This window comes from Streptopelia decaocto (assembly GCF_964273445.1).
Source record: "Streptopelia decaocto genome assembly, chromosome: 1".
NCBI classification, from domain to species: domain Eukaryota; kingdom Metazoa; phylum Chordata; class Aves; order Columbiformes; family Columbidae; genus Streptopelia; species Streptopelia decaocto.
The window spans coordinates 158,543,244-158,559,426 of NC_138663.1; the positions used below are offsets into that span (position 1 = coordinate 158,543,244).

Genomic DNA, 16,183 nt, shown 5'->3' on the forward strand with positions numbered 1-16,183 from the left:
AAGTAAAAATGAATTAAGTGATTAATTAATCCCCCTTGCCCAAAAAGCCTCCCACACACAGTAGGGGGGGGAAAAAAAAGAAAAAAGAAAAGAAACTGGAAAGGTGAAAAATTGGCCGTAAGCGAAACAGGATATTTCTGGTTATGAGGTGCTGTTCCTTCAGATGGCTCGGCTGCCGGTGTAATAAGTTACAGCTAAAGCAGGGCCTAGGGGGAAGGTACGCTGTCCTAAACACCACAGGAATTGCAAAGCAGATTTGGAGATGTTTAAAGCTACAGGAGGGACCAATTTATCATTCATTATTTTGTCTTGTATAACTCAGGCCAGCAGAACTTTCCTGAATTCATTCCTGTTTGAACTAGAGTGTACTTCCAGCAGAACATCCAACCTCAATAGAAAAAAAATTCAATGACAACCCTTGTTAAATTGTTCCAATAGCTAAGTACCCCCACTGTTAATTTCTGAAACATTTGAAACACTGGTGGAAATATTTTGGAAACAATACTGCAAATGTACTGCATCAATTATTCTGGGCTGAATATATAGTTCCAACAAACTATGGCTTGAGGGAGAACTCAAAGTCCAAAGAGGACAATAACACAGCAAGTCCCTCAAACAGATGCATTAAGGATTTTGTATGTCATCTGGGCGTGACTCATTTTTATAACATCTTCTTGGGGGAGAAGTGATGCCACTAGGGTAGCTTTGCAGTTCAGCTGACAGTGTATTTCTAAAACCTTTAGAGAAGTGCATTCCCTTCCCAGAGGTTCTCTTTTTTTCTGTTCTTTTTTTTCATCTCTTTTTTGACTATTATTTTATTTTTAGCTGAGCACTGATAGATTAACCATCATTAATCATAGCTGTGGAAATTTAATACCATCTTACCCATCCTCCCTATTTTGGCATCTCACATGTGTATGTTCTCCACTTGCGCTATCCTTTTAATTGATCTTGATTAATGTGCGCTGCAATATATATTATAATAAGGTCAATGTTTGTTTGTGTCCACTCTAGGCATAACAATACAAATAATAACTTGGAACTTTTCCTTTGAATCCGGTTTGCATTGCAGTCATTATTACCTTTTCCTTCATGTGTTGCTATAACTAGAGCCAAGTATTTTCCAGCTGTGCCACCTGATAGGGTGTTCATCAGGAAATGCTGATGTGGGTTGCTTAACTGAGAAGTTAGGGAGGCATTTTTGGCATGTAAGGAAAACCTCCCCCTCTCCTGATGCACAGCCCCCATGCCTGGCATCCCTTTCTCTGGCCTGGCGACAAAGCACACACCGTGTCAAGCATCTGGGGTAGGAAACTGTGGGGAGCCGCCGCTGGCTCTGGAGATACTATTTCTATTTTGGGGGTTTTTTTCTGTCTCTTGATCTCTTTGCCTCTCCAGTGTCCCTGGGGCAGAGGGATTCACCGCTATGTTCCTTTGGCTCAGCTGGGCCACCCTTGTCTGCTGCTGAGTGAAGCTGAGCGAAGGAGTGAAGGGAAGGAGTTTATAGAGTTCATCCTTGTCTCTCCTCCTTACATCTTCCTGCTCCCATAGGCTGCAGGTGTGGCAAAGCTGTCGTGAGGGAGAGGAGGAGTTTGCCGTAAGGAAGGTTGCCCCAAGTCAGGCTGCTGGCATGTTTTACGTTATGACAGATGTTTGATTTGATCTTGTCTTCTTGGTCCTGATGCCGGCATTCTCACCCTGAAGAATGGAGTAGTTTTAAAGCAGTTGAACCGTTCTGGCAAGTTGTATGAAACTTGGAGCAGAAGAGCTGAAAATCTTTCTGTAGTCGCTTTGGTGATATATTGAAACAAAATCCTTAGTAATTGAGACTTTTTAAAAATACTGAGTAAGTTAAACTTACTGAGCTTTCTGCACACGACTACAGCATTATGCATTAACTCATATTTTTACTGCTTATAGAGAACAAAACATAAGGGGATAAGTGCACTGCCAGGTTTTTTTGTTGGTTGATCGTTGAGTCTGGTAAAAACAGCCATTGCACATAGTTCAGTTCATTAGCCAGTTTAAGCTTGTAACGTTTAACCTTTTGTTACATCTAACTGCTTTCTGTAACTATTTCTGTTTTGGAGAAATTATCCAAAGCTACTCAGGAGTTGTGTAGTGTGTGGTCAATCCCAGGAGGACATTACACTGAAGACAATGACTTAGGCAGTGTTCCTTTCAGCAGCTTGGTTGCTTCTCATTCAGGTCCTATTTATTCCTGCTCCTTAGATAGTTTTCTTTTTATGCAGTCAACTAATTCATGTTACACCAGATCTTGGGTTGCTGTGAAGCTTGGTGTTAGATCCTCAACCTGCAGTGCCAGTGGGACAGTTAATACCACCATTTTCATGCTCTCTTGTTGTGCTGTTCCTTGCAATGGAGAGTATCGTGGTTGCCATTTTCATATAATCAAATTAGGGGCTGAGCCTTTGTCATCCAGTTTTGTTATTCAGGTTGCATCTTTGGTTGCTAATGTGCCTGAAAGATGATGGGGTTTGATCCACTGAGACAGGTGATGGAATCACTTGGCACCTGCCTGGCCACCTTCTCAGTGTGGGTAGGTGCCACAAAGGGTCTGTTGATGCCCTGAAAAAAAGGGACAGAAATGCTGCTTCCTTTGGCACTTTTCTTGAGGGCAGGCAGCTCTAACTGGCATGTGATATAGTCTCTACATTCTGTCAGCATGTAATTCTGTACACACACCCTTTTCTTAAGTCTTCTAGATTTTCTTGCCTTTGCTACCTTCTTCCTGAGATTCCTCTGGAGGTTAATGATGGTGCTTCTGCCTGCCACCCCAAAAACTATATTCCAAAAGCTGCCATGAACCTTAGAAAGGATCTGGTTGAGTCCTTCTCAGCAGACATGTCTGCGTGAGATTTCATACAGCAATATTTGAAGATGGATCTATTAGGTCTGTTTCTGATTACTTTGTAGTCTCATTTTATAACACTTGTCACACCCACAATATGGCCAGCAGTTTCTTGTTAGGGATAAGTGTATATTCAAGAAATACCTGTTTAACATAATAGTTTGATAGTATCTATCAAAGAAAGAGAAATGGTTTCTATTGTAAATGTAGGAAGAGGTGGTGCTGTAAGGAATGCATGGTAATAAAGGAAGATACAATAAACAAATGCAGAGGACAGGGATGTTCAAGGATAAGGCATTCTCCTCAGATAACAGCAGGAATAACCTGGGAGTTACAAGCCATTTTGAGACCTTTAAAAAGTTGTTTTCCAAATTCCTGAACAAGCTATGAGTGGCTGCTCTGTGGTAGCTCTGCAGGAAACCTCACCTTGAGCTTGACTACACATAATGCTAGGGACTATTGAACCTTTTGTTTCTATTTTGCTGTTCTAACCATTGCAGAGAACACATCCTGCTGTCTCTATGAGCCTTCCCTACAGAGAGTTTTCGTGTATGGCCTTGATTTTTTTTTTTTTTCTTTTGAAAGTAAGAGTATTAAGGTCATTAAGGCATTGCTGAGAAGGAAATGCAAGCAGATACACGTTAACACTGGGGTGAAAGCACTGTGTTGTGTGGCAAAGCTGTGATGTGTGGCATTAATGATGAACAACTTCCTTTTCTTAAGGAGACTGCTAACACATGGGGGTGAAGAGCTGTGTCCTGACTTCTCCCATCTTCTTCCCTGATTGAGTACTGGCTTTGGTTCAAAAGGAGGAGTTGAGGAACACCTGCTTCCCACCACGTTCTGTAGCTTCCTTTAGGAAGAAGAAGCAGCAGAAGGACCAAACCTTCTCAGGCTGCAGCCCAGAACACGGTTCTCTTAAGCTCATGACAGCTTAAATGTTTCTGTCTCCAGATGAAGATGCGTGGGAACTCACACTTAACTGTTTACATCTTCCTTCTCTCTGATGATTTGTCCTGTCATCAGCACGGATCTCTCTGTTCCTTTGTTGTGTTGATTGCGTAAAGTTAGTTTGTAGCAGAAGTCATGTTCAGTCCTTCAGAGAATGAGCTTGTGCTTTCTACTGTGGCAACTTAATGGTTACCCCATTCCTCTAAGTCATCCAGTTCTTCCAGTGTTGTCTTTGTCCACTTTTTATTGTTAGTGCCTTCTGTCATGGTGGCATCAGAACAATTCTTTTTGCTTAATTTATGAAGTGATACCACATATTTATCTTGTGTAGACAGATTCAATGTAGAGTACTACTTCTGCCTAAAAAATAGTAATGTGTCAGAGGAAGACGTGTTGCATGAATCTTTGTTGTATTTTATTTGATCTTTTCCAGTTAGATTTAACAATTTGAAGAATTAAGGCTTTGCAAGCAACTGGTTGAAGCTAACATGGCTGCCTCAATATACCAGTTTACCCAGATACCTCCTTTTAAGTTCATGTACAGCATTTATTATTCTCTAGTCATTATATATAAAAGTACAATTTCATGTCTGAACAGAAATCCTGGTTATGAGACCCATACCTTTAAGTGTGTGACATCTAGGCTGGAACTTCCTTGTCTCCAGCCAGTGCATTTTGAGCTCTTTGTGTCTTCTTTTTATCTAGGGTGATGGTTTTAATTTCTGTACCTGCCTTCCCACAGTGCCTTTTTCTCCATCGTCACCTTTCGTTGTGTTTTTGAAGGCTGATGGGCGATATGTGAGTGTTCACATGGCCTGGCATTGTGCCCAGCTTGGGAGCCGAGGCTTCCTGTGCCATTTGGGCTGTCAGGTGCTTCTAGAGGGCATTCAATTCATCACCTGACGGCTCCCTCCTTCAGGTGCTGTGGTTCACCTTCCAGCCACGCCTTTCCCCTTCCATGGACTAAGGACTATATAGATTTCCACATTTAAGCCTGACTCCTATGCTTTAAGTTAGGTGGTGTCAGTGCTTCCTTCTCCTGTAGAGTTAGTTACTTGAATAATTTCCAGTTTTATGAGTGTTGCGCCTCTTTTGCGTTAATGCTTGTTTATACAACTAAAAAAACATTTTTGTGTCTTATGTATCTTCTGGTATAATTTTGTTTCCTTTTCAGGGTTCTCAGCTTGATTTGTGACAGTTAGACACTGAAATACAGGGTTAAAGTGATGTATTCATTTTTTACAAGTCTTACGTGTCTTCCTGATATCCTTTTCTAAAGTGGTTAATTCATATAATAGGTTGAGGCTCTTAAGTTGAAAGCTTTTATCCCTTTTTTTGGGTTGTGTGTTCCAGTTAACACTCTTGATTTACGAAATAAGCCTAATTTTCTTTTTTTCTGTTTTCAAGTTCTTGAGTTAACCACGTCCTTTTTCAGATCCCCTTTTGCTTTTGAAATCAAGAACTTTAGTTATAGGCTGTCTCTTGTTCATTCTTCGGTTGATTTGCAATGAAGGATATTTACTTTCACAAACTTCACTTCTTGCACAAACTAAAGCTTAAAACAACAGTGACTTTTTTGGTGTAGAAATCTGTAGGAATATCTGATTCTATAGTATGTTCCCGTTTCTGTAGGCAAAGCCTGAGAAATCAGTCCCCTGAAATAAAACCTATGGTTCTGCTTGCAAGAAGAAATTCTTTCCTTCCTAAGTATTACAGGATAAATTCTGGAGTATGTTTCTTGATATTCCTCCAAGTTATGTAGTATGACAAAAGGAAGAAGCGCTGTTATGACTTCATAAGTGTATTTCCCACTATACAATAGTGTTTGGTGAAGTCATGAAACATACCTACCATTCAGTTATCCATGCAAACATCTCATTTTTGTCTGTATTGCTCTTGCTGTGTTTCAGAACAGATGAGTTCATTCAAAAGACGATCCGTGAAAAGTTTGCTCACTGCACAGTGCTGACGATTGCACATCGCTTGAACACCATTATTGACAGTGACAGGATTATGGTAAGACAATTAACTGCTTAAAATTCCCTTTTTTTTTTTTTTCTGAAGAAGAATAATGTTATTGGCTCCTTCATCTTAATTTTCATCTAACAGTGGGCAGAGGTTTAAGTTGTACTTTAGACTTACCCTAGTTATCCTAGTTACTGTGGTTGACAACTCATAAAACTGTAGAAGTGATGACCTGAAAAGACTTCTTACATTGTCTGGCCCTGTGGTTTCCAACCTGCGAGGCACAAACCCATTGCAGGTGAGGCACAGCAGCAGACCTGAGCAAATAAATTCTGCCAGCAGTAGGAGCTTGTCAAGGCACACCCAAGAGGCTCCGGATGGAGTCAGCTGAATTCGGTCAGGTCTATTAATTCAGTGTTGGTGGGCTGAGGGAGGCAGCAGCAATAGTTCGTGGTGTGGGATGTGTGAGGAGGAAGTGGTGGAGGTTCTGGGGCAGGACACACAGAGGTTTAAGGATGCAGCAGCTGCCTTGGGGCAAGGGTGGTGGTGGGAGAAGTGGAGCTAGACTGGTGAGGTGATGAACACGGTCAACTTTCTAAAGCGAGGTTCAGACAGAAAAGATGAAGCACTACCAATCTAGCAACCTCTGCCATCTTGGTTCCCAACAGAGCAGTGATATATACTCTGCCACTGTGAAATACCCTCTCTGCCATCTTGTCTGCCGCACGGTGCATTGCACACGCACAGAAATTAGGAAATACTTGCTGATTATTTTCATAAAGGCAATGGTCTTCCCCAGGCTCTCAGGAAATCAGGCTGGTTTGTATCCTTGAAATGATGTGCAGCTGGCAGTTTTGCAGTTTTCTGCAGTACAGACAGGAGCCCTTTGCAAGGATTTTCTTCACAGTAATTGACGTAGTGGGCAAACCATGTTCCTGAATGTAACTCAAATTTAACTGGGCTTCAAGCAGAAATTAACCTTCACTTCTCAGTGGTAACCTTAAAATAATAATTTCTGCAACTTTTTTTTTTTTGTGAAAATGAAGCATGTTAATTCCATCAATGTTTTAAAATCTGTGATTGAGTTAAAATGGTTACCTGAAGTACACAAAATGAACCAATTGGATCTACTGAGGTCAGCAGTGTACTGAGGAGTAGAATGAAGCAGATTGCGAACTGAGTGATTATAGTTTACTTACGAAGATAGAAACCAGCAGAACTACAATAAGTAGTCATATAATTGCAAGCATTTAACATATAATAAATAAATATTTTCTTCACTGGTGAATACCTCCCCACAGGTCTAATGGATATGTTGGTGTTTTCTACAACTAAAGTGAACAAAAGATTTGTGAGGAAACAACTATGACCTAATTAATAGCTGTGTGTGTTTGTTAGCTGTCCAAAGGGATTTCTGTGGGTTTTGATTCATTAACTACCATTAACATGTTATGCACAGAATGCTCTTTCCACGAAGATGTTTTCTTACTTTTGCCTTTAGTATACAGTTGTAATGAAAAATAGATGGATTATTTTTTATACTTTTTTGCCAGAAATCATTGAAAAAAAGCACAGAAATCACCCTTCTCACCAAACTGCTCAGTATTATTACCAACTGTATAGTTACTCTATTGCATTCTTTGGAGTCTGTACATTATTCTTAACCTTAGGTTGTTTCAGTTTAGCCACTGTTAAGATTTCTAGTTTCCTAGAAGTCCATTTATGTTCATACATTGTCTAATATAGTATTTATGAATGTCTTTGACCTCTTTAGAGCATTAAGGAACAGATTTGCCAGAATGTGTGCATTTGAGTCCACAGTCATTAGTAACTCTTAAATATTTTTTTTCTTTTTACATTGCTCCATTTTGATCTTCTTACAGATTTCTACAATGTTCTGGGGGGAGAGAGGAGGGTGAGAACCATAGGGCAGAAAAAAGGAGGCTACTGACATGTGACCCCCAGTTTTCTTGACATCCTTATTCAGTTATTGATTCTGTTTCTGGACAAATCAGAAGTATGATCGTGTATTTAGAATGATCAGAGTTATGGCAGGTGTGCTTTTGTTACACTTTTAATTACTTGGTTTACTCAGGCATGTAACTCCTGGTGGGAATACAGCAGACTTTTGGAAGAGTAAGAAAAATGTGTGTTAAAAATGCAAGGAAAAATAATGTCCCACTAGAAAACTAACTATTAATGAGTGCCATTAAAAATTAAACTGGCGTTCATTGAAAATTAATCATTTACTTAAATATCACAAAAATTGAGAAGGCTCAGCTAAAGAAAGCTTTCAGTTTATGTTAAAATTTGGTGAGCCAATAGTGTGTTTAGTAATTTACAAATTTAACTTGATGCAGATCCTTTTTTAAGAGTAAAAATGCACAAACGGAAGTGCATTGTTCTTCCATCACCTGGTATTATTAAAAATCCTGGTTTTGTTTCTGCTTTAACTGAGATCTCTAGATTCAGTAGTACCTTCATTTATGAGCCATCCCAAATCTCTGTTGTTTGTTATCATGGTAAGTTTGTTAAAAATGAGAGAAGAACAAAGATGGAACCTGGAAGTTGGAATATTAACAATTATTTTTTGATAAATAATGAGTAAAGTTATTTTTCAGCGAAATTTTGAGCAAACGTGTTCAACTCTCTTGATCACAAAAGTCCAAGCCTGTTCTTGAACAAGTATACATAACCTAAACATAAACTGGGGTTTCCCTCCCATCCTATTGAATCATTCAGATTGGAAGGAACCTCGGGAGGTCTCTAGTCTAACCTCCTGCTCAGAACAGGACAGCACTAATTCCAGATCAGGTTGCTCAGGGATTTATCCAACTGGGTCTTGAAAACCTTGAAAGATAGGCATTCCACAATCTCTCTGGGCATCCTGCACCAATGCTTAATTATATGCCTTGAAATCTTATTTTCCCTGTTTCCAGTTGAAGCCTCCCTTCAGTTTATAGCACGTACGTCTCACTACAGCTCCTGCTTCTGTCTTGTCAGTAAATTCCTTGTCGATATGGGAAGATTGCTGTGAAGTTCTCTGAAGCCGTCTGTTCTCCAGGGTGAACAAGCCCTGCTCTGTCAGCCTCTCATAGGTCAAGTACTCCAGCCCACTGACCACCTTGGTGGCTCTGTTTTGAACTCACTTCAGTTTACCCTCATCTTTCTTGTACTGAGGGGGTCAAAACTGGTCCCCAGATTCCAGATCTGATCTGATGAGTGCTGGGTAAAGCAGTTCCCTTGCTCTGTGCTCCTGTTGATACCCATGGCACATGCTGCTTGACCCCACCTCCTTTTCAGCACAGCTGATGCCCAGGCAAGTTACTCCTCAGCTAGTATTGATGCAGAGAATTATTCCATTCCATATTCAAGACTTTGCATCTGTCATTGTTGAATGTCATGAACTTAATGCTGATCTAGTCTTTAGCCTATCTTGATCTAAATAGCTTTGAATGTCTTGAGCATATTGACTGCAATCTCCATTTTGACGTTGTCCACAAGCTTTTGATTTAATTCCACTTAATTGCCAGTGAAAGCAGAACTTTCCAAAAAGAAAATGTTCATCTTTAGGGTTAATCTAAACATTTTAAAAAGAGATATAAGAAAAAAAAAAAGGACAGAAAATAATTTTGAGAAAGTCCTGAGAAAATGTCAAGTTGGATGAGTATGGAAATAGGAACTGAACGTGAACTGTTGCATGTCTGCTCACACCCATCATAATAACCGGTTCTATTTTAGAGGAGAAGAAAAGCCTACTGGAAGAGGAAAAAAAAGGAAGAGGAGAATACATTTTATACAAATCTGGCCTCAGGAGTTGTTTTAATTCTCGTTTGTTCCGTTCCCAAAACCATACCTCTGGTTTCATAATCCAGGTCACGCCTTACGAGTATTTCCATTATGTCTATCTTAGTGATAAATACATTTTATCAGAACTTCAAACGCTTAAAATCATTGAGGGAAGAGCTGTATTGTGTAACGTGATACTCTCTAACCCAATCACCTCAATGAGTAATACTACATTGCACTTGCATAGGACCTTTCATCTGGAAATTGTAACGCTCTTTACAAACATTAATTAATTAAACTTCAAACACCTGGGTGAGATAGGGGAGTATCCATACAATCTTTGGAACCAAAGTTGGAAAGACTTGTTAAGTCAGGCCATCGAATAATACTACCATAAAATTATAATCCAGCGGTTTTCAAACTCTTTTTTATTTCTATTTCCCTCCCTCTGTGCTGCTCCAGAGTCTCATAGGACATTTTCTCATTCCTTCTTCATTAGTTTGAGAACCAAGGTTGTTAATCCTCCCATCAGGTGCCGGCAGTACCCATTTTAGTTCTTTGGCACAGGTGGGCACCCCCTTCCCTGGCAGAAGGGGCAGGATGGGGTAACTGCTGCAGTCGCCTCTTCTGTGATGGAGTAACCCAGCAGAAGCTCAGCTCAGGTTTGCTTCACTGGCTTCTCATTCCATGGAGCTTTCCCCACCGCCACAACAGCTGCTTCCTTCTCCTGTTCTGACCTTACAGGGTGAGGGGTTTTTACCTAAATTGCATCTGCAGCTCACCAAAAACTCAGCCAGGAGCAGCCCAGGGCAGCCGGGAGGCACCACTCCCAAGACATCCAGTGGTATCTCATGAAGTCCCTATCACCGCCTCCTCCTCCTCTCTACTTCCTTGTCCAGGTTGAGAAATACTTTTTATTAATAGAAACTGTGTTTTTTCAGAGGGGGAAACAGAAGCAAACAGAAATCCAGGCTCACCCAGGAACATAGTAGATCAGTTGCAAACTAAGTATATGCATCTGGCAAGAGCCCGATGCATTTATTTGCTCTATATGCTGTGTTGTGGTCTCTCCGTAGGAAAGCCACAGAGTAGTCGAAACTTGTGCATTTTCCAATGACAAGGATGTTTCTCCACAGAGACTTTTCATATCAGTGCAATATTTCTTTGAAATGGAAACTCTTTATGCAAGCAGAACTTGATCTAGTAATTAAAAACTGTCATTCAAATAGGAAGTTTTTGATTAAGAGAATCATGGGAAGAGATTTGATTTATTTATGGGAAAACCTGTTGTGGTTACATTCTGAAGTGACTAGTATTCAGGGTAACAATACAATCTACTTCACAGCCAGACTTGAGTTGTTGTTTTGGTCAACAGAAAATTACTTCCCACGTCTTTCCGGTAACCCCCCCTTGTTCCGTTGTTCCTATTTTTCTGATGTTACGTTACGTTTACCGTGGTGGAACATCTGAGCCTCGTACATCAGGCACCGTGTTTCATGTGCTGTAGACATCTAACCTCAGCAGGGTGATCAGTCCGGCAAGAGTAGGTATAAACATCTTGAAAGTAAAGGGGGGACTCTGGAAAGAGATCCAGGCAGTTTGTATGGTGAAAGGAGAGTCACCTGCAGCTAGATGGAAAATACTGTGCAGTGGACAAGGTCTGAGCACTTGTCTCTCTCTGGAGTTCTGGTATCTGAGCCAGTATTGCACGTTAGTATTCATCCATCCAGTTGGAGATGAGGCAGTGATGTCAATAGACACCTAAATGAACACAATAGAGATGGCAACGCTGCCTTTCCTTAGCATGGGGATGGGGCGTTCTTCCAAGAAGTGCAGAAATCTGTGTTCTATATTGTCCTCTTTCTGAGGAGGTCTGGACGCAATGCTCCCTGTTCCCAGGAGGATGCCCTACTCAGAGCAGGGAGGGCAAGGCCAGTCTCCACCCTTTCTTTTGAAGCACTGTGCTGCCACAAATGCAACAGTGATGGAGCTAGAGGGAGAATGAGCATGAGGGGGTGTGAATCTGCAGCCCCATGAGGAGCAGAGCTCTTGAAGGAGCCCCAGCTGCCCTACCAATGCCTTCACATGAGCTTCTGCTGCAGTGGCCCAGCTCCAGATGGAGGTGTGCAGAACATACGAAGGTAGTGGTTGTACACTGAAGTTAGTAATAGTGAGTTAAAACCATAAGTGCTGTGGTCTGTTGGCTCTTCTTTTGATGGTTCTTTTGCCACTTAGTTAAATATCACCACTGGAAAGTTGATGTGTTTTACGGCAAATCTTAGATGTTTTCTTTAGGGAGGATTATGTAAGTCACAAGATACAGAAATGTGCAGTCCTAGCTGTAAGACAGTTCTTAATGAAAACTGTGCGTGTTGCCTTTAGTGTTTTCTCCCTCATCTTGTAGGACTGTTTTTTTTTGAACAGAGTGCTCCCTGCTGTCAGATACAGGCCCACTCAAGTGCATAAAATGTTTAAGACAGGTCAACTGGCAAGACTATAGATTTTCCTGGAGCCTGGGATGGTAAAACATGAAACTTTCTGAAAAGTAGAATTAGTTTGGGGTGCATTCAGAGTTGTTTTTCAGTCCTTCCAAACTCTAAAGTAGGAGAACTGCAAGGGTGTAAAACTGGTATTTTTTTGTTCTGTAGCACAGTGCTGAAGGGCATTTGGACCTTATATTAGCCCATCCTGAGAATGGTGAAATATTATAGCATTTTATACTTGTGCTATTGAAGTCTATTCTGTTAAAAGAATAGGATGCTCAATGGATTATAGAAGCTTGAATGAGCATCAAATTTTCAAAACTAGGAATCGGGTCTCCAAAGATACCTGGGCACCTAATTCCTCCTAGAAACCTTAAAGTACCTTGTTGATCTCAATCCATTAATCCAAGCTAAAGTTGCTGTATTCGTATTTGTGCACCTACTGTCATTATTCAAATGGAACAATCACTAATAAAACTCATTTTTTGACAAAGCTTCTGTCTTGGGAATATAGACTAGGTAATATTAGAATTAAGTTTATTTTTTTTTTATTCAACCTGAGAAAAATCCTGACTGCGCTGTGGGACAAAAGTCTCTTTAGTAAAGCCATGTGAAGGTTGGAATATGAAGGATAGTCACAGAAGGGGACCTGCCTGGAGCATAACATTGAAGTTAATGGTGACAGCTGAGATGCCTTGCCAGAAGGGAGGTAAAATAGTACTTGGTCTGAGGATATCTGAATATCAGTATTAGTATGTACACAGCAAAAACATCACTTGTGTCCATGTGTTCTGTAAGGTGACTGGATATCTCTAAGGTTGTCTGAATGTTGAGATTTTCAGGATCCAAAAAATCACATGTGAAAATTTAGGAGGGATCTCAACACTAAATTATAAGGGCTGATGAAATATTTCAGGGCCACTCTTTGGACTGTCGAAGCAGTTCCACCAGACGCTGGGTGTGACTGATACCAACCTACCTACTTGGCCTTTGGCTGTGTTGGAGCCCATCTGAACAGCTGATGGATACCAAAGGGCCTGGGAACCATTAGGTTTCTCCTTTCATTTGGTAACTCAGGACTTGCAGAGTTTCTGGAAGAGCTGAGCATTTAGCAAGTGATTTTTCAGAAATTATCGGTTTGGTTTTAATGTGAACAAAGGCAATTTTCACGGTTCTCAGATCTTCTGAAACTGGGTTGGTATTTAAGCAAACCATAAGGGAAAACCAGATCCTTCCATGTTCTTTCTTGGGATTTAATAACGGAGTTCAACAAATAGCAGCAGTGAACACATTTTCAAAGCTAAGTAATTTATGTATCTTTACCATTAAGAGAAGATACTGAATTTTAGGGTAAGTTTTGTGTAAAATACTGAGCTATGTGCCATGGTCATGTATCAGAGCAAGTGTTGTCAGCTGAAGTAAAGCATCTCTAACAGTTGTAAATATCACACCTGGCACAGCTGTCTCTAAAATGAGTCAAAATCCCAATGAGCTTGAAAAGATACTGGGATTGTTGATTCTCTCTGCCAGTTTTAAGCCACACCTCTCCAATATGTTGGCATCTTTGAGTTCTTAAAAGCTGCTTCCAATTTCAAGAGGGCTGTCCAACAAGATTCTTCTTTTGCCTAAATAAAACAACTAATTATTGAGGCAGTACTTCAGCTGGGAGCATTCAAATGAAGAACTGGATTTGAATTACTGCAGGAAGCGAAGCCAATGTTTGATGAACCTTGATCTCTCATTCTATCAGGCAGTTGTGTGTGAATGTGGTTCCATAAGTGTAAGGACAGGATGGCCAGATAATGTTTCTTTAAAGACAATGGTATGGAATCCAGACCCTACTGGAAATATGCATCTTAGAGAATGTGTTTTTCGCTCCCTCAAAAATACTGCATTACTGTTTAAAAGCAAATTAGCAGGGCAGATGCTGGTGGCTGATGGTTTGAGCAGAGAGTTTCTGATAAGGTAAAACTGCGTGCACGGCAGCTGAGCCACAAGTTCATTGTCATCAGAAACTGATAAAACCAAGAGACATGCCCAGTCATCTGTAACTGTATTCCTTAACTTCTTGAAAAGTATAATATCTAGTAGCTTATCTAACTTCTTAAGACCCTCGAAAACCTTATTAAAGAGTGGAATTTCTGAAGCTGAAGTATGCCTTCTATCACTTAAGGGCCACGTTTGAGCCATTCTGCAATCCCAGTTGAGAAGTGTGGCTTCGCAGTGATGGAAACAGTCATTACTGATTGACCAAAGAATAATTTTGTCAGCGTGTACAGCTGCTGGTAAGAACTGGCGTGAGGTCCCTTCATAACCTCGAAGGGAAAGGTTAAACTTGCAGTGGTGTATCAGATATTTTGAGGTGAGGAGGCTGAACAATACAAGAAACATCTGCAGTGACTGGTTAACAGTCTCCTTTCCCCTGTCAAGAGACAGAAGGAGTTAATATCAAATGATTATCAGTAGAATAAGACTCATTACTACATACATAATTGATACTTTTTTCACCACAACATTCCAGCCAGCTTACAGTGGCATGCTGTCAGATGGAGAAAAAGATTTTTAAGCCTCTGCAAGAAAAGTAAAGGTAACTCCTAGGTGGAACAATTTACCAGCCAGCACTGCATGCTCAATTTTCCCTAGGTTATAACACAAGAATAATTTCAGTTTAGAAAAATCCACTGTTTCTGGTTACAGAACAAGGTGTCAGAAGTTGCCTTTTCTGTGAAGCGGGGAAGGTGGGCAGGGGGCACATGTCAAACCCCAGTGGCAGATTTGACGCTGTTACAGCAAATTTAAGCTCTGCTGAGGTGAAATATTTGGGAAGTCTGAAAAGAATAATTCGGATTATAAGAAGGTAAATGCCCAAGTGTGCTCTGCTTTGTTTGTACATATGGTGTATGAAATGTACATTACTTGACACCAGATTTGTCTGGGGTTGCTGATAATTTGTACAGGAGCCCTGAAAGAGGTTGGGGAATGCTTAGATTAAACCTTAAAAAGAAAAAACAAAACTTTATCATGTTTTCTGAGTCATCTTTGCAGCCGTCTCAGTGTTCTTCAATGTCCATAAACCCATTTAGATATTGTGTTATTTCTAAATGGTTCTTCAGAGAAGTATGTACGTGTTTGTGATCTGTTTTGACAAACCGTGAGACGGAGGGACAGAACATGCATCTGAACTTAATACCAACTGGAGCACAGGCTGTAGACTGTTTCCCACAAAGCTCTGTATTGTCTTTGGTAAATATATTTCTTATAATATGATGTAACCAGAAGCATCTCCTGAATATTCTCCTCTTCCCAGGACTTTATTGAAGATCATCTTGATGTATGCTCTCTGAGGAAAACATTGTTCAAAGTTGTACTCCTAGCGGAGTTTTGAACTTTAATAATAATTTTGTTGTTTGGTGATGTCTTCTCCAAGTCTAAATTAAATCAGATGTATTCCCTAGGAGATAATTTGTTTGAATTATATTCCTTTTGAATAGGAAATAAAAACATTTATGATCAGCTCTTAAATGTCCCATTTTCCCTCTGGCTTTATGGTGAAGATGAACGTGAATAGGAATAGTAGTCATTCCTCAATAATAATTGAAATAAATTCCCATGCCCCCCTCCTCTGTTGCTGAGCACTTCCAACCTTGGACTGTTTTTTTTTCTCAGAATGTTTTATAACTATTGTTCTCTTGGTTTGTCTGCTTTGGTTGCTGAAAGTTAGAAAAAGCAGGATTTAGAACTTTCTTTTTTGTGTCTATGGATAGCCATAAATATATGGTATTTGTTACAGCATCTTTAAGAATCTGTGTCCTTTCTTTGGCTATTGACACTTCTCTTACTTACAGTAATCCACAAAGAAGATTTTAAATTCACTTCCAAAAAGAATCTATGCTTTTCCAAAGTCCTATGCAACAGAACAATATCAATAAGTTTGCAGGAGTCACTGAGGAGAAAAGGTGCTGTCCTGGTTCTGCTGCCCAGGTCTCTGCTGGCATCTGGACTCTCTGGATGTAGTATCCTCATCACTCATTGTCTCATTTCTCTCTTTGTGAAATGGATCCCTGCTTTCTTTTTCACTGTTTTTTGTTTTCCTTATGTCTTCCCTGTTTTTTTGTCATGGTCA

General features: G+C 40.3%; 1 protein-coding gene across 3 annotated transcripts in view; it reads left to right on the forward strand.

Moving 5' to 3' along the window:
* The window catches only part of ABCC4 (ATP binding cassette subfamily C member 4 (PEL blood group)), a 155,522-nt gene that overhangs the window by 125,632 nt on the left and 13,707 nt on the right, over positions 1-16,183 (forward strand). For all 3 annotated transcript variants that reach the window (XM_082076217.1, XM_082076216.1, XM_082076218.1), the window contains one exon: positions 5,734-5,839. In XM_082076217.1, coding sequence (XP_081932343.1) covers positions 5,734-5,839 — 106 coding nt within the window. The remainder of the gene's footprint in view (positions 1-5,733; positions 5,840-16,183) is intronic.